Raw genomic sequence first — 21,165 nt, 5'->3', positions numbered from 1 at the left:
ACCAAGTCAAGGACTGGTTATTATCTACATCTTGATGTGAGGCCTCTACTTATTTTCTCATTTACCATCTATCAGTTTGCATACAAGAAAAAAAGACAGTGGTGAGAAGGAGAATTTAGGGGGTAGAGGCAGAAATTTTCAACAAATTTACAACGCTGGTAAGACAAAGACTACACCAACATGGATTAATAAGGATAGTGACCAACCAGATACAGGTTAAGTCATTTTCATGCCTTATGGCTACCCAAACTGACAAAAGGACATTAGAAAACCTAACTTTTTCCCCTGCTAGGTTATAAGTACAACTATTTCTGTTCATTCAGGATGATGTACTTTAACTATGTTACCTACTTTGAGAACCACTGCAAATATTAAAAAAAAAACAAGCTTACTTGGCTTTAAATCACCTTCCTAATTTTGTGATGAAGCCAATAGTTGTTATTTGGGTATACAGCAAGGGATGAGTTAAGAAAGACAATTTGAGATTAGAATTTGGGTGTAAAAAATATGCTGACTTCTTGGTAAAAACATAAGAGTAACATCTTACCGCATGGGTTACTTCAGCCCTAACACAATACCTACTTCCCCTATGGCCACATGGACAGCTTTGTTTCTGAATATGATTGAATAACAAAAGACGGTGGTGGACAGTGGAAAGCACTTCACGTATGAACTGAGGAGGAGGGAGATGTAGCAGGAGCGCTGTGTTGTCCACTGACAGCACTGAGGAACTGGAGGCATTTCTGCACTTTTATTCCTTCAGCTCAAAAACGGGAATTAGAACCCCTTTATTCTGTGAGTTTAGACCATACCCTCTAAAAGACTTTTATCAACATCAAGAGTCATTACTGTTTTATAAAAAAAGTCCATTTGAGAACTTCTATAGAGAAACTATATTGGCAAATGTGATTGAATTACCTCATAAGTAAGAGATGGTTTACACAAAACACCCATCTTACAGCAGATATATTGAGATATTAGTTAAAAACAGATTTGTCCACTAAGTTATTTTGTGCATACACATCAAATAATGAAGTTGGCAAACGTGGCTGAAAAAACTGTTGAATGTTAGCACAAGAAAGTCTTTCAGTGTTTTTATGTGAAGCTGGCTTTCACATAATTTTTCACATGAACTTTTTTTAAGCAACCAATCACATTCTACTATTTTGACAGAACTTGGAAATCACAGATGTTTAACACCTAATAAAATCAGTACTAAAACTTGTTACAAATTTGTTCCTTCAGTTTCTCCACAAAAGCAATTTTTACAACTGTTATTCTTTACATATATATAGTTTATTAAATACGAGAATCTGAACACATCTAGCATATGAATGGGAAGAATTATTGAAACCATTTGTGTATCTGATAGATATTTCTTTCTATCTTAGGGTGATAATGATAATAATAAAAAAATCACTTCTATTTTATGTTCATTCAAATTTTCATTTAATTTCTATTTACATTCATTCAATCTGAAATCAAATACTTTAATACAGTAAACACAAGATGAAAAGCAGAAAAGGTGTTACCCTCAAAGCACTCCTAATAAGGCAGCTGAAGAATTTATTTACTCTGATAGATGCAAAGCCAACTTGGGGTAGGGAAAAAAAAAGTTTTAAAAGAGCAAACACAGATGAACCCATCTTTCAAATGTTACTTCAGATAATCCACTGAGATAATACTTGTGCTGTAGTGGTAAATTAAGAATCACACACGAAGAATTTTGTATCAGTCAGCCAGAGACCACAGGTCATGGTGGGACAAATACTTTATGATTATTTTGTCCAGCTTGCTAGCATCTACTCCTATGGAAAAAAGGTAGATGTTTGGACATTGATGTTTATATTTCAGAAATTAACCATTTTCAGAGCCTCAAAATCCATTCTTCATAAATTCAACATTTCTCATTTAGAATAATCTTAGATCTAGCCCTTATAAGCTAGGAACCACATGACTGAAAAACCAAAATAGTTAGGTCCTATTTTAAATATAAAATCCAAGGCTTGGATGCAGTTTATTTATAATCATGTATTTCTTAAAGAATGTTGAATTTATGGAGTACCATACATGCATTCTTCCCCCCCCCACCCCCATTACCTTCTATCTCAAAAAATAGTATGGAAAAATTCTTGAAGGATTCAAATTAGTTAAGACCATAAAGGAGAAAAAGAAATAACAATTTTCCTAAAAATCTGGTTCAAGAATTAATACTTTACATTGTTAATCACAGCTGGTTTATAAATCCCAGTTTATTATAATGCTACAAACCTTATAAAATCAAAATTAGTAAACTTCAGTTCTCAGTGATTATATTTTAATTAAAAAACAGCATGTATAAAATAAAAAAATATCCTGTAAATAGCTGATTTTAAAGAAAATAAGTGATGAAAGAAAAACACTTAAATCTCTTTATACACTTACCTGGAATAATAAAGAACCCTTTCAGAAACTCAAAAGACTAGTATTATTAACATATATTTTAAACTATGCTTGGGTTTTTTACAAATAAATATAAGGTAAGCCATATTGCATAGGTGTGTGCTTTCTGTCTGTGACACTAACGTGGCACTTGACAAGTTTTCACAGTCATAGTAGGGATATCCATTTATGAAACAAATTTCTCAATAAACCTGCCACAGTATAGAAAATTAATTTCACTTAATGTTTACAGTGTGAAAAGCTGTTATTTGTATGGATGGTAGGTATGAAATTAATGCTTTTTATGCAGGAAGTTACAGTGCTTGCCACTACTGCTGGCAGTACTAATTATGAAAATGGTTTAACTGTGGGGTGGTTACAGCCAGGCAATCACAATGCAAATGTTACTAGCAAATAGGACTGAGGAGGAATACTGTGGTGGAAATCTTTAACTGGAATTTGGTCAGGCAGTCAACACAATATTAATAGTAAACATATTTGAAACAAGTGTCAGAGTAGGACAAGTCATTTACAGTCTGAAATGAAGCCTGTATCTATCACCATAGCTTTTTGGGTTCTGTTTTTTTTAGACATAGTAAAGACCTGCACTTTAAGTACAATTTCTGCCCTCATTATTGTAGCTTCTCATTACTAGCTACAGTTATAAATTCAGTACACTGCTGCAATAGGGAAGAGGGGGTCTAGAGGGAGGGATTTAAAAAAAAAACCAAAAAACTTTCTGTCCAAAGATGAGCTGTTATCAATTGTTTATTGCCACAATTGAAAAAGTGTATTTCCAATCATTTTTCATGGTTTTTCATTTGCTTAATGTCATAGGATTTCATCTTATCTCACTTGAATTGCCGTTTAAGCAAAGCTTGTCTCTTTTCTGGTTGAATTCAACATGCATAAATAATTTTATGGCTTGGATCCTATGGCTCAAAAAGGTCTGGAGAACATAGCAAGCAGCATCTATTTAAAAAAACTGTAGGGTTGCAAAATATTACAAATTGACTTTGCACACTCAGACTGAAGACATTATAAAAGACAAACAAAAGGAGGTGATAAGACTCAACTGCAACTGCATGATCATCTATTATACCAGTATGCACTGAAATATATTTTTATAAAGCTCTGCAGATATTAAACCCTTTCACCATCTACAGTCATGGAAATGCTCTCTTTAAGGCAGGAAGTATTTAAGAAAGGTAAAGTTACCTTTATTTTTATTCTTTGTACCTGTGAATCACTTATGTAGCCTTTGTTACAACTGCAAAAACATAGTGTCTTGTTAGCATGTTTCCTAAATTAAGCCACTAAGTTTTATTCACTGTGGAAGACATTCATCAAAAGGCCATCAAATATTTTTATAATCAAAAAATGTAGCCCCAATATAGGAGAAAAAAAATATCTTTTTTCCTTTTAAAACCGTTGAGGAAGAAATATAAGGAAGGTAGACAGCAAAAACAGTAAAAAGAAGTAAAACTTAAAACCTTACCAAATTGCTGTAAAGACATTAGACACAAGAGAGTGGACCATGGCAACACCCTCTTCCCCTGGATTTCCCTCCTCTCATTCTGCCGCCCCACGATATGCATTTTATCCTGACTCGCTTCTGTCCTTCAGCCATGGGCTGAACACGTTTGACATCTTGAACTAAATACTGGTATAAGATGGCGGTATTTTTCCAGTGCAATGCAGGCCCAGGATAAGGATGAAATGAGGGACATACAACTTATGCCCATTCCAAGGCTTCCAGTTAAGCTTAGCACATAACAGTACTGCAAATAGAAATGATTAAGTAGATTCTTTTTTTTTTCTCCTAGTATTACAGACAGGTATTGCAGCTGGGTTACTGAAAATAAACCCAAGTCCACCCCAATCCCTCAAACGAGCCACAGCTGTGGTTAACAATGATTCATTTGCATTTTTATTTCACCAAGAGAAGAAACAGAAGTTGTCTGGCTTTCTTCACACCAACCAATAATTTCGCATTTTTAAAGTTTGGGATGTTTTCCATAATGAGCTGAATCAAAAATCTATTTGAAAAATATATATTTATATAAAAAAAAGATTCAGGTTGTTGCACGTAAAACATCAATTGATAAGTTTTTTTCGTCTTTGATTCCATGTTGCTGGAAAGTTTAACCAAGCTTGCATGCTAATTTGTCCTTAGTTGCAAGTATTATAGGCAAATTCATACTTTGCCTAATGGAAGGAGAACCCTTCTTCGACACGATCAGAACTCAACAGTGATTCAGAAGCAACATCCTACCCTTAATACTGTCAGTTTCAAGCCATCAACATGAAAATCCTTGATAGGTTGAGACGACGTCGCTAGGAATCAATAATTGATGTGCCTAAGAATTCCGCAATACTATTTTCACTTAAGTTTTTTTGCACCATGATTGATTTTTTAAAATCCATGTTTAATTTTCCTCTGTCAAAAGTGTTCTATGTCATGACACTGACTCTTCAAGACTGTCATTTTGAGTCTTCCTGTTTCACCCTGCAGGATGCTCACACATCCCCTCCCCACCTTTTTTGCCTTCAATTCATTAAAAGCATTGTTTTGTCATAGATTCATACGCAGGTGCTCTGGTCGTTTGGAGATCATGGGAAAAGCTTGCTTTTTGTATGGTCCGGAGTTTGGCTGTCGTATTGGAAGCGGTGCTGAAGCCTCCCCGCTCATCGTCACGTCCATCTGCTCTATCCCACTTGTCTCCATCGGGTATTCCACAGGCGTCTGCGGATTTGCCGTGCTGGCTGAAGCACCTCTTCCCCAGAAATCCCCAGGAGAAAATTTGACTGGGCTTTAAGACAAGGAAGAGCTATCATTTGTCTCAAGTACTATCTCAACAAGAAACATTTCCCTTACATTTAAAGCGAGTGGGGTCATGTGATTTTTTTTCAATTTCCTTTTTGTATGGATTGGCACAGAGGCAGAAGTTGAGCCATCTCTCCCCTAGACTAATTGTTACCTTTCTAACTGGTCTCTTAACCTCCACACTTGCCCTCATAAAACCATCAATGATACTTAGGGGAAAAAAAAAAATCATTTTACTCCCCCACTTAAAACAGCTTCTCATTTCATTTAAAATATTTCTCCAAACCTTTGTCATTCCCTTCCTCACTCACCACAGTTCAGGAATGTTGACCGCCCTTTCATTTCCAAGAAGGCAGCCAAGTTTTTCCTCCTTGAGAACTTCTGCATGTGCCTTCTTCTACCTGTAACACCCCTGTACCTCTCTGTTTTGTATGGCTAGCTCTTTCATGATTAGGCGCCCCCGTGTTATTTTTTGCATTCTACTAACACATTTTTTTTTTCACACAGCATTTGGCACTACTTGTAATTACATATTTTTTGTATTTCCTTCTTTGTTTGTTTTGACTCTCTCACTAAATTGTAAGCTTCATCAGGACAAGGACAATTCCTGTCATAATCATGTGTCCCCAGCACACAGCACAACCCCTGGCGCATAATAAATGTTGAACAAATGGTTAAAGAGGACACTTTGCGGTGCAGCAGCTTACTTTCAGGAGGGAAGGTAAGCTATATAGCATTTTCTCACTGATTAGTCACAGATGGATCACTTGCAATATAAGAAGGTAGAGCTGTCGTGCTTACGCCAACCAAATAGGATGACAGACTTTCCACTTATGTAATTTGGCATAAATTTCTTAAACAATGCGCTTTCTTCTAGATTAAAAAATAATAACAAAGTCTGAATACCTGACAGGTGTTCGTGGGCTGCCAATAAATCTTCGAGGGGATCGGATTTTTGGTTCAAAGGAAAACTTTTCTTTCACGCTTTCAAGTACAGATGGAGCCACATACGTAAAACCCTGAAAGACAGTGACAGTGGACTACAGAATGTCGAGAAAATGTGGTTGCTCAGTCTCTGACACACCAAGATAATGATGTACACCTAAAATCACCAATGTGATTACTCTCCAACCTCCTCAATTTCATTTCACACCCATTACCTTCCTTCCAGCCATTTCTAGAGGCATAGCCCCCAAGACAACAGAATTATATTGAACCCCAAAGGCCAGCAGACAAAATTTCACTGTATTAAAAGAAGTAGAACAAAACAGGAAAAGTACAGGCTCTACATTAAGATGTTAAATACCGAGAGAAATGCAGAGAAATTCTGTTTCTAGCGACATACATATAAGCAACTAATATTCTCATCCCCCAAAGAGTTTCTCATTAGGCTGAAATAAAAATAAAATTCTCTAACTTGGCATATATGGTCTTTCTGGTTTTATGCCAATGACTGAATAGATTTGGACTTTCCTGACAAGTAAGGGCCAACATTGTGAAAACTATTAACTGTTAACAGGCAATAATGCAGTTTGTTAGCTTTAGTTCTTTCTTGGACCTGGCTATTAGGTTACCAGCTATCATTAATCTCGCTGTTAATGTTCATCCCTTTAACAGTTAATCCTATACCTATCTTCCTATCCTTGTGACCTACAAGCATGCATTTGACTTATTATAAAAAGACTCAATAAGGCTTTGGGTGAAGTCCTGAAGAGTGAGGTGCAATTCTATAGAGCATATACTTTGTGACAGCTACATGTGGACCACCAAGGCCATTTCCACATATGTTCTAGTGGGCTGAAGCTTAACTACCAAGAGGACCAGACTCTGCCTTAATCATCTTTGAATATCCTTTAATTCTATTAGGCTTTAAACTACTAGAGGGTGGGTGGGAGGGAGGCTCAAGAGAGAGGATATATATATATACACACACACAAATACACACACACACACACGCTTTGTATGGCAGAAATCAACACAGTATTGTAAGGCAATTATCCTATGGAATCTAGAAAAATAGTACAGATGAACCTATTTGTAGGGAAGGAATGGAGACTCAGATGTAGAGAATGGACTTGTGCATACAGCAGGGGAAGGAGAAGGTAGAAAGTAGCACTGATATATATACACTATCATGGGTAAAACAGATAGCTAGTGGGAAGCTGCTGAATAACACAGGGAGCCCAGACTGGCCCTCTGTGATGACAGAGGGGTGGGATGGGAGAGGGAGGGGAAGCTGAGAGAGAGAGGATTATCTATATATAATTATGGCTGATTTGCATTGTTATATGACAGAAACCAACACAATAATGTAAAGCAATTATCTTTCAATAAAAAAAATACTAACTGAACTGCAGTTACTACAGTCACAATCCCCAGATAAGTGGGCTGTTACTATTTTAAATTAATTTTAAGAGATCTTTGTGTACAGAATTCTGGCTACCACCTAAAAATGAATTGTTCTTGTGTTCATTAGTTGTTCAATTTAAATAATTAAGAGAAGTGCAACAACTCAGAATGAAAGCTTAGCTCCATAACTTCTGCCACCACAACTTTGGATTTCTTTGTAGCAAGGTAAGATGTTTCTAGACTTTTTAATGGGGGAAAAAATTGTCAAACTAGCTAAAACTCCATAACGCTCAACTGAAGAAAAGGTCTGTATGTTGAATCAAAGGTATAAATTCCATATCAGTAGAAAAGAAAACTCCACATAATGAGAGAAAAAAAAGAAAGCAACAACAGCATGAAAATGAATCATGCCTACTCCCCTAAGTGAGAGATTTTACTAAGGGATAATACAGTAATTTTGTAAATCATGTAGACATTCATCTTCCTTCTTAAGTAATTAAAATTCTATAAAATTATACTTTTCATTTATATTCTTATACTACCATATAATCATACATTTATAGAATTGTTACTATTCAATGCTATTTACTCAAAAGCATACTGTACTATGGTGATTTAAGTGTTATTTTACACAATTTCTGTGTTCCATGCTAACTTCAGAATTGACCCTCCACCCCAAAAGATACAATACTGTGTTACATTGTGATTTGAGAATCAAGTTAATGACAAATCCTGTGAACTCGTAAACAAGGGAGAAAAAATTTCCAAATGATTACTCTTCCCATGTTCTACTCTCCCTAGAGATAGTCCAAAAAGAAATGATAAAGGATAATGACAAATGACAAAGGAAACAAATGACATGTACTTATAGTAATAAAATAAGCACTAGGCAAATAATATGCAATGATGGTCATCAGATATAAATCTATCATTTCTGTTGATCAAAATCTAGAAGTTCTGGTTTCCTATCTGAGGAGACAAAGTATAAATCAATACAGATACTTCCTCCTTAGGGTTAATTTGCTTACAATCACACATGAAGCAATGTATTTTGACATCAAATATTTAAAATCAACAGGTTAAAAATCCCCTACAGATAAAAATCTTTAGCTGTTTCAGGAAAAAATAGTTACTATCAGCCCTTCTTCTCCTACTGCTATGGCTGTGTGGCTTTCAGTTAGGATGCTGAGCCAAACATTTTAAGTCAGTGGCCTATTCAAAAAATGAATCATATACTCTGACTCTAATCGCTAAAATGGAATGTTGAGTTATGCAACATCAATTACTCATCAGTAAGTCATAAGGGGATAACTTAAAAAAAGCGACTCAGGGTATCTACATTCTAACTTTCTTAATGAAAAGGGCCATCCTTAGATTTAAATTTCCCATGGCTGCACGGGAGTCTTTCACTTACCAGGAAGACCTGGTTGGCACTTTCACTGAGAGCTGAGTCATCTGGGCTGTCAACAGGTGTCTGACGTGTAAACTTGGAATCAAACTGACTCACATCCTCTTCCGATTGCTTTATAAAAAAAAAAGATTAGAAAATGGTGAACAGACTGTATTATACGTAACAATCAAATGCATTACATGCATTAGAGAAGGCTCCAGATAAAGCTCTTTTCTCAGGGTTTGACTGTAATAAGAGCAGAATAACCTGAGCAGGCACAGATTGAAAAATAAATACAACTAGAAAGTATCAAAGGTCAAATGACATCTTTAGTTATCATTTCTATTAAAAATCTGAGTATCAATCATCCCCTCTCACAAAGCTTCAGTGTGCCTAGCCCAGTGGCTAAATCCCTTTTTAGAGATAATCTGCACACTTGGCAAAGCTGTAAAAAGCTTGAAGCAGAGTTTAAACACAAAGTAACGTGCTCTAGTTAAAAGATTCTTCCCATAGCTTGTTTCATTCCTTTAAATTTCTTTAGGAGCAGGAATATTATTCTGCTCTGCCTAAGTATATTCTCTTGTGAAGAAATATTATCGCCTAAATCTGACTACCCGATCTGTTTCCTCTCTCTGGTACAACATCAGACTCGTGGTTGTGTCAAAAGAACTCAGGAACCAGGACTTCCCTGGTGATCCAGTGGTTAAGACTCTGAGCTCCCACTGCCAGCGGCACAGGTTCAATCCCTGGTTGGGGAAGTAAGATTCCATATGCTGCACAGTGTAGCAAAAAAAAAAAGAAAAAGAACTTGGGAACCAACAGGATGGAAAAGATGTCTAAAGATGGAAAAAGCTGAACGTCAATAAAAAATAACTGCAATGAATTAAAACTCAAATATGTTAAACAGCATGAATTCATAACTGTAGTAAAAAAAAATCCCATAATTCATCGGTCAGTTTTGGAAGATGCTTGGGAACTAATTCACTATTTCAAGAACTGGGAAAGAAAACATTTATCCTGCCTTTTCTATATAAACTGTGCCCCAGGTAACCAAACAACTGACTGTCCTGATCTTTTCACAGGACAGTTCCACCTAATAAAGAATGAATAATGATTATTAGAATAGGACAATCTGCAAACCCTTAACGAAATCTTGGAACTAACTAGGCTCTAGATTCTCAGCCTTAGCACTACTAACATTTTGGACCTGATGACTCTTGTTGTAGGAGGCTGTCCAGTGCATTACAGGGTGTTTAACAGCATCTCTGGCCTCTACCCATAAGCATCAGTAGCGCCCCTCCCTAAGTTATGACAGCTTGTCTCTGACATTGCCAAATCAACCCTGGCTGAGAACCACCGATACAGGCCATGATTAATGACCACTAACATCACTAACTCCGGGAGTTGGTGGTGGACAGGGAGGCCTGGCGTGCTGCGATTCACGGGGTCGCAGAGAGTTGGACACGACTGAGCGACTGAATTGAACTGAACGTATAATTTAAATAACTTAAACTGAAATGTTTAAGTACACATTATATCTTCTGATCAAAATATACAGCACCAAAAATTTAATCTGAATCAGATCTAAACTAAATCTGTACTATCAGTTTTCAGAAATATGAGGAACAGGTGAACATGGCTGAGGACACACCATGGAGTTAAAACCAGCAAAATCAAAATAGGAGGAACTGCACAGGACAAATAGTAAAGTTTCTTTAGTAAGTCCTCAAAGGAGGAATTGAGAGGAGATATCAGGTCTGTCTAGTCAAAGCGATGGTTTTTCCAGTAGTCATGTATGGATGTGAGAGTTGGACCATAAAGCAAGCTGAGCACCGAAGAATTGATGCTTTTGAACTGTGGCGTTGGAGAAGACTCTTGAGAGTCCCTTGGACTGCAAGGAGATCAAACTGGTCAATCCTAAAGGAAATCAGTCCTGAATGTTCTTTGGAAGGACTGATTGCTGAAGCTGAAATTCCAATACTGTGGCCACCTGATGCGAAGAACTGTCTCACTGGAAAAGACCCTGATGCTGGGCAAGATTGAAGGCAGGAGGAAAAGAAGACAGAGGATGAGACAGTTGGATGGCATCACTGACTCGATGGACATGAGTCTGAGCAAGCTCTGGGAGTTGGTGATGGGACAGGGAAGTCTGACATGCTACAGTCCATGGGACACAAAGAGTCGGACACGACTGAGGGACTGAACTGAACTGATCTATGGATGGAGAGACTTAAGAAGCACAGTAATCAACGTATACAGGTCTTGACTGACTCCTTATTGAATCAAAACAACAGGGGGAAAAAAAAAACAACTGGGGAAATCGTTAGCTTTTTAGTTATGATGATAGCATGGTAGTTATGTTTATGTTTAAACAAGATGACTTGACAATTTTTGAAGCTGGGCAGTTGGTACATGAGGGTTTTACCCTGACAGTTATGTTCAAAATTTAAATTTTAAAATATGTTGAAATTTTAAAGCAAGCAACCCCTGTGCTCCTAGGACCAAATAACCATCATCGTTAGCCTACTCCTTTTCCTCCACTTCAAGAAACAGAAAACGAAACCATCTTTTCTCAAATTCTTGAGGTGGGAAAAAGGAAGAAATACTAACTCATTCACTTATAAACGTATTGTTATGGTTTGAATGGTGTCCCTCCAACATTCATATGATGAAGTTCTAACCCCAGGACCTCAGAATGTAACCTTGTTTGGAATGAAGTCCATCACAGAGGTAACTAGTTAAGGTAAGATCATACTGGAGTAGAGAGGGATCCTAATCCAATAGGACTGGTGTCCTTACAAAAACGGAAAATTTGGATGCAGAACTACACACAAGGAGAATGCCATATGAACATGAAGGCAAAGATAGGATATGTACCTACAAGCCAAGAAATGCCAAGGATTGCCAGCAAACCAGCAAAGGCTAGCAGATAAGTATGAAACAGTCTCTCAACAGCCTATAGCAACAACCAACCCTGACAATACCTTGATGTTGAACTTCTAGCCTCCAGAACTGTAACACAGTAAATTTCTGTTTAAGCCACCTAGTTTATGATGCTTTGCTATATGAAAGCAAATTCAAAATGAGCTGAGTTACGCAAAACAAAACAAAGCAAGAAAACTAAAAGTCCCAATTACTTAAGCTATTTAATTATCTTAGGCAACCAACTTAAAACCAGTTAATATAGTCATTAATTGCTAACGTAGTTCCTTAAAAGACTGCGCAGAATACAGATTGTGAAGGGAAGAGAGGATGGGCCAAAGATTTTCGTATCATTAATAAATATTACTAACTGGTCTGAGATTTTCTTATTCTAAAAAAGTACCAGGTCTCTCAAATTACATGCTTTCATGAATACACACCAAAAGAGGTTTGAAGGGGGGCTCCACCTTCCGAGCCAGCAGTTCTTCCCAGTTAATATGTCTGAAGAATGGATGAGCCTGGGAAAAAACGAAACAAAAAAGCAGGAAGAAAGATTAAGGGGAACAGACTTCACTGGATTGACAAATTAACAGACTATTTGAAGTTACCAATCACAAAATAAGATACACTTATGAGCAACTACATATAACCTTCACAAATATATAAAATTGGCATTCTCTTCCCCTCAAACCACCAAACATGCCAGTCCCTACTTGAACTTCTCCAGCATCCCCAGGACCAGCTCCAAGACGAGAAGCAGCATTTCTTTTCAGCAGCTTTTAGGAAGGAAAAGAAAAACACTGATGAACTTAATCAAATTGATTATTTTTCTTTATAGAATTTGCAGGTCTATTTTGCCTTGAGAACATATGCTACTACACTTGATCTTAGCCAAAAGGCCGAGAAGCGATAAGAGAACATATGCTTTATTAATTACTTCCAAACACTGTCTGGGAATAAAAAGAAAAGAGTCTTTAAATAAACACATTTGTACTTTGAAGGCAAAAACTGTAGGCTTTTTTGTCAACATCTGTGTATGATTCTATATTCAAAATGTATATTCAGTTCTGCCTATTTAAATCCTAGTAGTTGAGACTTATGGGTTGAGTGCTAATTTTAGAATCCTACCTTTTTAAGCAGATCTCTGGCTTCTTGCGTGAGGTAGGGAGGCAAATTGAGTTTACATTTGAGGATTTTGTCAATTGTTTTCTTTCTATTCTCCCCAGTGAACGGGGGCTAAGAATAGAAGACAGTAAGAAAAATTAGCATGGAAAGAATATCAAATTTTAAATAACAGAATTATCCATTTCCTGAATTAGTCAGTTACACAGAGATCAGAAATGTATGCTCTGATGTGGGATGACTGACCGCTAAAGAGCTGTAGTTTTTAAGCAATGGCACAGAGATAAAGCAATGTCCTGGAAGGAACTGGTTTTCTACCATTAGCCTGGTGTGATAATGCATGAGCCATTTGATTTTATGCTTCACTTTGTCCATCTATAAAATAAGGGCAATACTTGTTTTGCCTCTGATTCATAGGACCACAGGCCATGACACAGATCATCTAAATGAAAATACTTCTAAAAAGTATAGATGAAAATACTTCTAAAAGTACAGAGGCCCATAATACCACTAATAAAATATTGCTAGTGTTAGATTTTTAAAAATAACTTCATTGAAAAATAAATAATTTCATGGGTAACATTTTCCAAAAGCATAGGCAACATCTCTTCCTGTAATGACTCTGTAACCACTCAGCACAGACCATAATACATGCAGCTTTTAACTGTGCACCTACTGCTCCAGTCAGCATGTCATACATTAATGCTCCCAAACTCCACCAATCCACAGCACGGTTGTGGCCACTTCTCATCAAGATCTCAGGGGCCCTACAAAGAGAAAAATAATACACCTAAAAAACCCACTAGTTGCATATCATTTGAATCAAAATTTCTACAAGATAGAGAATCAAATAGTGCAACAGAAAATTCAGCACACTTATTCCTTAAACCAGGTTAAAGTTAGCTCTTGCCCCCAAACCAGTAATATTTCTTTCAACATGCAGCTCACATGTATTCTATTGTTCCACAAAATGTGTGTGTGACTGTTCCATCATGAATAGATTCTTTGCATAGTCCAAAATCTGTTAGTTTGACGTGACCTAGAATGAAAGATTAAAGATGGTTATTCTGAGAATTCTAAGTACGTGCAGTGTTTAAATGTTTTCATACGAGACAATAATCTACCCTTCCATTTTAATTTTTCTGCCTTCAATTCATTTTTTGAGATCAAGAACTATCAATGTTCCATCCAAAAATAAGGATGCTAATTCATGAAGGGTAAGGCAAAATTACCTTTGCCAGTGATATAATCTATCTTGTGGGAAAATAAATAAGAGAAAAAGGCAAAACAGCTTGTCTAAGGCTCCAGCTTTATATATACCAAAAATCCTTTACCATCCTGAGCAAGTAAGTCCTGGAAAAGCTTGATGAAGTCTGGATTAAGTATACAGACCCTAAAAAAAAATCTTCTGCATGCTTTAAACAAAGGTGTGACACTGTACTTCAAATATATTGCTTTTATCACCATGAACTGTGACCTAACAGTTCTTAAAACAGTCTTAGTCACTATAGCAGTTAGCTTACTCTGCCAATGCAGTTTGGAAAAAGAAATGAAATTTCTACATAGCATGGAACCATCATTTCTGATCCAGAAAGTAAAAAACTCATCACCTTATACAAAGAACACTTCAGTTCAAGTTTAGTCCTACTGACCTGTCATTAGCTATCCAGCAGTTCAGCAACCCCAGGGACCCTACTACTCCAAGTTTATTTTGAGAAAAGGCAATGGACTATAAATAAACTCACATGTAAATGTGTACTTTACTCTGACATAGAAGAAGAAATATGACATTTTCACAGAAATACCTGATACACCTAGGTTATGGATCAAAGAAGTTAACTAATCACATTCCTATTCTATCCCTTGTCTTAGAATTCAGAATCTAAATTTGGGGCAATGAGGACAAAACTGGGAGAAAGGAAGATACACAGATATCCACGACAAACATGGTTAAATACAGCATTTCTCCAAAAAAAAAAAAAGGGAGATGGGGAGAAGAAAAGAGAAAAAACCCCACAATTTGAAACATTTATTCTGGCATTGGTTGTCCATAAGCCATTTTCTGTACAAGAGCTAACTACCTCTTGCATCACTTGATAGACACCTAAGGATCAGCAGCTGCCACTAGCCCCTAGATGCCGGACTGGCTGGCTGCTCCTCTGGGATGTGAGTGAACTGCCAAGTCTCCCCAGCCCAGGTTACCCTCACATAAGCTGAACTGTCTGTAGCGACATGCAGTTACAATCAAGGCTCACTCTGCTGTACCCACAGCTGTAGAGAATATTAGTTTGTCTGATTCTTACATTTGTTACAGACAGACAGCAAGGATAAACTGATGCCTACTAAACATTTTATTTCCAAAGTATAATCAAATAGTTTGGTTCAGTTCTAATCTCCTTCTCTTTTATATAGCATTAATAGAATTTATCATAAAAACATTGTTTCTAATATTTCTGTATTTTCATCATTAAAGAAAACTCAATTTATAAAGTTAAGATTCACTTTCCAACTTAAAAAACAAACCAAAATTAATATCTGGACTGGCTTTTGGCTCACCACACTTTATGTAAGGATTTCAAAAGAATGACAAGCTATAAAGAGTAAAGGTTAAACTAGAAAAGGGAGTTGAGTGGCCAGTTATCCTCAACTCTTTTTAATCTCATTAACCGTAAATACAAGCATCATGATGCTATAAATTCTGAGGGAGGAACATATAGTAACAGACACATGAATATGGGGCTTTGAAAATGACCATGAACCTGTGTGGGAAGATTTTAAGATGATTATTTACTATAGAACTGTTTACAGTATATCTCCACCTTGGTGATTAAGCATGATATTCTCCGGCTTCAGGTCTCTGTAGATGATCCCCTTTTGATGTAAATGCCCCAAAGCCATGGAGATTTCTGCCAAGTAAAAGCTGGAAACAAAAGTGATTTAATAAAATTAAAAAGAATAATCCACTCAAAGCAGTTTATGTTTGGAGTAAAATTCCTTGAAAGAAATAGACATGCACCAAAGACCAAATTAGTGGGGGTGGGTATGGGGAAGAGAGATGGCATAGGCTGCTGCCAAAACGCATGGAGACATTTATGTTTCACTTGTTTAGTGAAACTATAAAATGTTTTATTTCATCAATAAAACATCTTGCTAAAACTGCAAAGTCGTCCAGATTATGCCAAACTGTCACTGGTCATGTTTTGTTCTGTCTATGTGGGAACTGGGCCAATAGTCATTCAGATCAAAGGAAATTTCTCCCACCCACCCCCAATTTTTAAATTCCATAGGAAATAGGAACTTTATTATTCTCCGAGATCAAGCCTTAGTTTAAAAAACACCTTAAAACCTGACCCTTAAAAGCCCACTCATCCCTTACTTAATACAGCTGCATATTTATATACAGCTCATGCCCACAGTTTCTGCCCTCCCTCTTGCCAGCCAGCCCACAGCTATAAATTGTGTGACACTCAAATTTATCTACCTCAAAAGAATAAAGGGCTGAGTCAACCCTGTCTGGATTCGAAAAGCACAAGGCACTGCAATACTGGCTGCATAACAATGCTGCAATCCTGCAGATTACTCCAGGATGGAGAGGGTGTGTCCTAGAGAACTGAGGCAGTTTCACAGCCAGCAGGACCACAAACACAGCCTCCAACACGGCTCAGAGAGCCTCCTCCAAAAAAGGGCACTTCATCCCTAAGGCTCTTAAATGCAGCTTCTGTGTTAGAAAAGGCCTGAAATTAAACAATGGAATGCAGTTTGGTAATTAAGGTAGAAAAAAACATTTAAGTGTTTTCTATTCAATTAATGTGTAGGATAAACTGATTTATTGTTACCCAGTACTGTCATCTCACAAAAGGGTGTGTATATTTTTAATTTGAAGCAGATGCCATCTTAAGAAATAGAAGGGTAGATCCCATCCTGGCCACTGAATCAATCCACAGATGATGTGTGCAGACTTATCACCTCCCTAAGACTGCACCTTGGGAACTGGAAAGTCTACAAAAAAAAGGAGATGGTTTCTGATACTTTCCATGGGTCCACACATAAAAGTTTCACTGGAAAACCACACTCACCCAGAGCCAAGGCAGGCAGCTTACCAATTCAAGGAAATAAAGCCCCAGTGAGAATGGTTCTGTTAGGAACTGGTGTGAAGAACGTTCCACCCAAGGCCTGGGGGCAAAGGAATGATGTGATCTCTAATAGCTGCCAAGCCCAAAGCTGCTTCTCCCCATTGAGTCCTGAGTGACTGACTGGCTCCAGAACAATTTACTGGCTGCCCACAGTGGGAACAAGACTTTGCTTTTAATTATAGAAATTATTACCTGAATTCATAAAACCACAAAAATTTCACTTACCAGGCTGTGTCTTCCATAAATATTCCTTCTCTTTCTAACTGCATAAATAATTCTCCTCCTGTAAAGAAAAGAAAAAGACATTAGAAATACAACAATCTTTATTTCCAACAATCCACTTCTAATGAGAGGGTTTGTGCTTTCCTCTTAACCATAATTAAAAGACATCAACCCTTTAAAAATAAAAAACAGATCCTAAAAATTATAGGCTTAAAACTAAGTCCTCAGGATTCCATTTTTAGCAGTGTTCTTCTTATGTGAAATACACAAATTTGGGAATTCTACCTTTTACATCTAAACTTCAAAATATTTACAACAGATTTCAGACTTGAGGTTAACATTTTACCGGTAAGTAGAAAAATGTTAATATGTAATTAAACCATCCTTGCAAATTAGTGAATACCCACATTCCACATTTTTAGAACTCTAAAACGGAATGAATTTGTCAAAGTCTTAGGTAAATAGTATGGCATGATTTGATTATCAAAATAAACAATGTTACAATGTTAACAAAATGTTATAGCTTACTAAATAATCTTAGAATCCATGAGTCCACAATGATTTAAATAAAAGAATAGATAAATTTCTGTTTTATAATGGGGGAGAACAGAAAGCTCTTTGTTACAGGAGAATGCCAAATAATAAATGAAGGAGGCATGATGGAATAAGAAAAATCACTTGGCAATCATAGTTAATTGTTTCAGGCAAGAATCAATGGATGCTAAAACTGTATGTGAAAGCTTGATGAGAGATGAGATATTTGAATAATTTCAAAGTATCTCCTCAAGATACTTGTTAATTAAAAAAGGAAAAACTTCACCAAAAAAAAAAAACACAAAAAAATTCACCACCTTGTATGTATGATCAAAGTTAAAATCAACAGTAATGGAACAAAGAAACAAATCTTATGTACTTCTTGCTCCGATACACAGAGTAGGAAAGGACGTCACTTCAATGGTCCTCCCAGAAATGCATACCCTGAGTCTAACCCTGAGGAAACACCAGATAAGCCCAAACTGATGCACTCTACAAACTAGACTGCACCTTCAAAACTGTCAAGGTCATGAAAGACAAAGAAAGACTTAGGAACTGTTTCAGATTAAAGGAAACTAAGGAAAGAGATTACTGCTATCAATAATCAATAATTTCCTATTTTGATAATTTTAGTATAGTTATGTAAGATACTGTGGTTAATTTCAGAAAAATATACTGAAATATTTAGGGATAAAGGGAAATCAAGTCTGCAACACTCTCTTAAACAGTTCAGAAAAAATTATGAATATATATACACATGTGTGTGTATAGCTATCTATAAACACATTTATGTATATATATCTATATACACACCTGCATATATACAGATACAGAGAGGGAGAAAAAAGAATGATGAAACAAAACAATTGTGGTAAAATGATAATACTTGGGGAATCTAGGTGAATAGTAGGTGGGAATTCTTTGTCCTATTGCTGCATCTTTTTTGTGTAAGTCTGAAACTATGTTAAAATAAAGTTACAAGAAAAAATGGTAACAGTCACAAAAAAGTTATTAAATTATGCAGCTTTCTATTCCATGTTACAGGCTATTGTGAAATCTGCTTTTCAGAAAACTCAAGTGTGTTTGCTGGAAATAGATACCTGTGATCTAAAAATGCTATGGGATGCCACAAATTCCTAGGAAGGGGTAAGTCCTGGAATGAGTGGGGGATTTCCAATGTAAAAATGCAAAATCTATCTGTAGAATTACATTAAATAAAAAACACTTCTGTTTAAAGATGCAATACCAAAAATACTCATTACCTTAACAACAACACTCTAAATTTTCCATTTCAGTTAGTGGTTTATTTGAATTTTATTATCTTACCCAAGTGCAGTCAATTTGATGGCTATCCATTAGGTTTTTGTTATTTTGTTAACTGATTACAAGAGAGTTAAGATAAAACATTATAGATGAAGAAAAAAAGACAACCTTTAAAGTTTCCTTCATATTTGTCTACAGAAAGAAACATCTGGTCCCATATGAATTCCTTATGTTAATATACTTGTTGATTTTAAGAACTATTTGGTCACACTGGGAAAAAGCATTGTTCTATTGAAAAATAATGTTTTGAACAAGTTTCTGGAGCTAATGCAAATAATTACACCAAACTGTGTACTGACCGCTGAGATACTCAAGGATGAGGTAGAGTTTTCCACCGGTCTGAAAGGCATAAATTAAATCCACAATGAAAGGATGCTTTACTTCCTCCAGAATATTCCGTTCTGCTTTTGTATGAGCTGTATCTTTAGCATTTCTTACTATCATTGCCTAAAGGAAAAGAGATGATCTATAAGAACAAAATAGTAGACATTTTTATCCTATAGGATCGGGAAAATCTATTTCGTGCTTTTTCTCGCCAACATTTAACTATGAATCTTAGTTCTCACTAGAGCCTGAGACAGGGGAAATGGAAGACATTCGCCTCTTATATACATCTGCACTGTTTGGATTTTTCTGCAGTAAACATGTAAATGAAAACCTAAATAATTTGTTTTCACGTAAACAGATCAAGTTTATTCAGATACTAACTTTTTTGAATGTCTACTCTTTTCTAGGCTCTTAACAAGAAAGCAGAATTAACAGGAGCCTCCAGCCCATAGGAGCCCAAAGTCCCAGGGAAGAGAGATGAGTCATGGAGCTAAGCACCAGGTGCTATGGTGACAGCAGAACTCGACGTGACAGCCAGAAGTCTTCCTGTAGGTGGTATACCTGAGCTGTATCATAAAAAGCTATTAAGATAAAATGTGGAAAGTGGAAAAAAAAAAAGGCACTCCCAATGCAAAAGTGACCTGACAGGACAGAGCGTGTTGAGAGGATCTACTAAGTAGTTCAGCATGGTTAGAAGCGGTTAGGAGATGTATTAGGCTGGAGATAATAGGTGGAGGCCAGGAAATGGAAAGCCTGGGCATCCAGGAAAGGCATCTGAATTATATTCTTAGAGGCTGAGAAGAAATCTTGAGGTAAGGTAAATGAATAACCCTTGTCTTTAAGAAAGACAGCTCAAGTAGCAGTGTGAAGTTTTAGGGAAGAAACAACATCTGTTAGGAGGCTAGGAAAGTAGGCAAGAAGTAAAACCTGTAACTAAGAAAATGAAGGTGGGGGAAAAAAAAGGGTAAAAGTGCATCATTAGCACTTCCTGACTAATGAGATATGAGAAGAATGATACCATGGTTTCTGTGTAACTAATAGTGTCACTGAGGAAATGGAAACAAAGAAGAAAGTTTTGGGGAAATGATACATTGTTTTGGACATGAAAAAGCATGTACACAAGGTTATAGGTTGGAATATCATCAATATTTGTAAAAGTGAAACATTAGAAACTATCTAAATGCCTAAGCACAGGATAGTGAATGAAAACCCTATAAAGCAATGAAAAGAATGAGGGGGACTTCCCTGGTGGTCCAGTGGCTAAGACTCTGCACTCCCAATGCAGGGGCATGGGTTCAATCCCTGGTCAGGGAACTAGATCCCACATGCCACAACTAAAAACCCTGCATGCTGCACCTAAGACCGCAGCCAAATAAAGAAAGAAAAATAATAAATATTTTTTTAAAAAAGAACAAGGAATGTATCTGTGAAAGCAAGGTGCAAAAGAACATATATGGCACAGCAGGACACACAGTATGCTACCTTTTGTGTAAAAGAGGAAAATAAAAATATAATAGTATGTACATCCTTAAAAATGCAATAATGAGCACAACTAAGATAAGTCAAATGTTAACGAAAGGGTATCCCCTGACAGT

The 21,165-nt window shown here is 36.5% G+C and overlaps 1 protein-coding gene and 1 pseudogene across 6 annotated transcripts in view; both read right to left on the bottom strand.

The window, feature by feature from the left end:
• Positions 1 to 1,295: 1,295 nt before the first annotated feature.
• The window catches only part of RPS6KB1 (ribosomal protein S6 kinase B1), a 38,426-nt gene continuing 18,556 nt past the window's right edge, over positions 1,296 to 21,165 (bottom strand). For 2 of the 6 annotated variants that reach the window (XM_061142680.1, XM_061142681.1), the window contains exons 5-15: positions 19,543 to 19,690; positions 17,390 to 17,447; positions 15,851 to 15,951; positions 13,980 to 14,070; positions 13,708 to 13,798; positions 13,038 to 13,145; positions 12,623 to 12,685; positions 12,350 to 12,427; positions 9,012 to 9,119; positions 6,155 to 6,267; positions 4,329 to 5,234 (exon numbers count right to left, since the gene is read on the bottom strand). In XM_061142680.1, the coding sequence (XP_060998663.1) occupies positions 4,997 to 5,234; positions 6,155 to 6,267; positions 9,012 to 9,119; positions 12,350 to 12,427; positions 12,623 to 12,685; positions 13,038 to 13,145; positions 13,708 to 13,798; positions 13,980 to 14,070; positions 15,851 to 15,951; positions 17,390 to 17,447; positions 19,543 to 19,690 (1,197 nt within the window). In that variant the 3' untranslated portion in view covers positions 4,329 to 4,996. Of the gene's footprint in view, positions 1,809 to 4,328; positions 5,235 to 6,154; positions 6,268 to 9,011; positions 9,120 to 12,349; positions 12,428 to 12,622; positions 12,686 to 13,037; positions 13,146 to 13,707; positions 13,799 to 13,979; positions 14,071 to 15,850; positions 15,952 to 15,971; positions 17,031 to 17,131; positions 17,205 to 17,389; positions 17,448 to 19,542; positions 19,691 to 21,165 lie in introns of those variants that run through there. The other 4 variants (XM_061142682.1, XR_009692922.1, XM_061142683.1 and 1 more) reach the window with 4 other exon arrangements.
• On the bottom strand, positions 12,671 to 12,820 carry LOC133058244 (U2 spliceosomal RNA; annotated as a pseudogene).

Source organism: Dama dama, chromosome 5 (assembly GCF_033118175.1).
Source record: "Dama dama isolate Ldn47 chromosome 5, ASM3311817v1, whole genome shotgun sequence".
Classification (NCBI taxonomy): Eukaryota; Metazoa; Chordata; class Mammalia; order Artiodactyla; family Cervidae; genus Dama; species Dama dama.
This window is presented reverse-complemented; position numbering and strand designations above follow the sequence as displayed.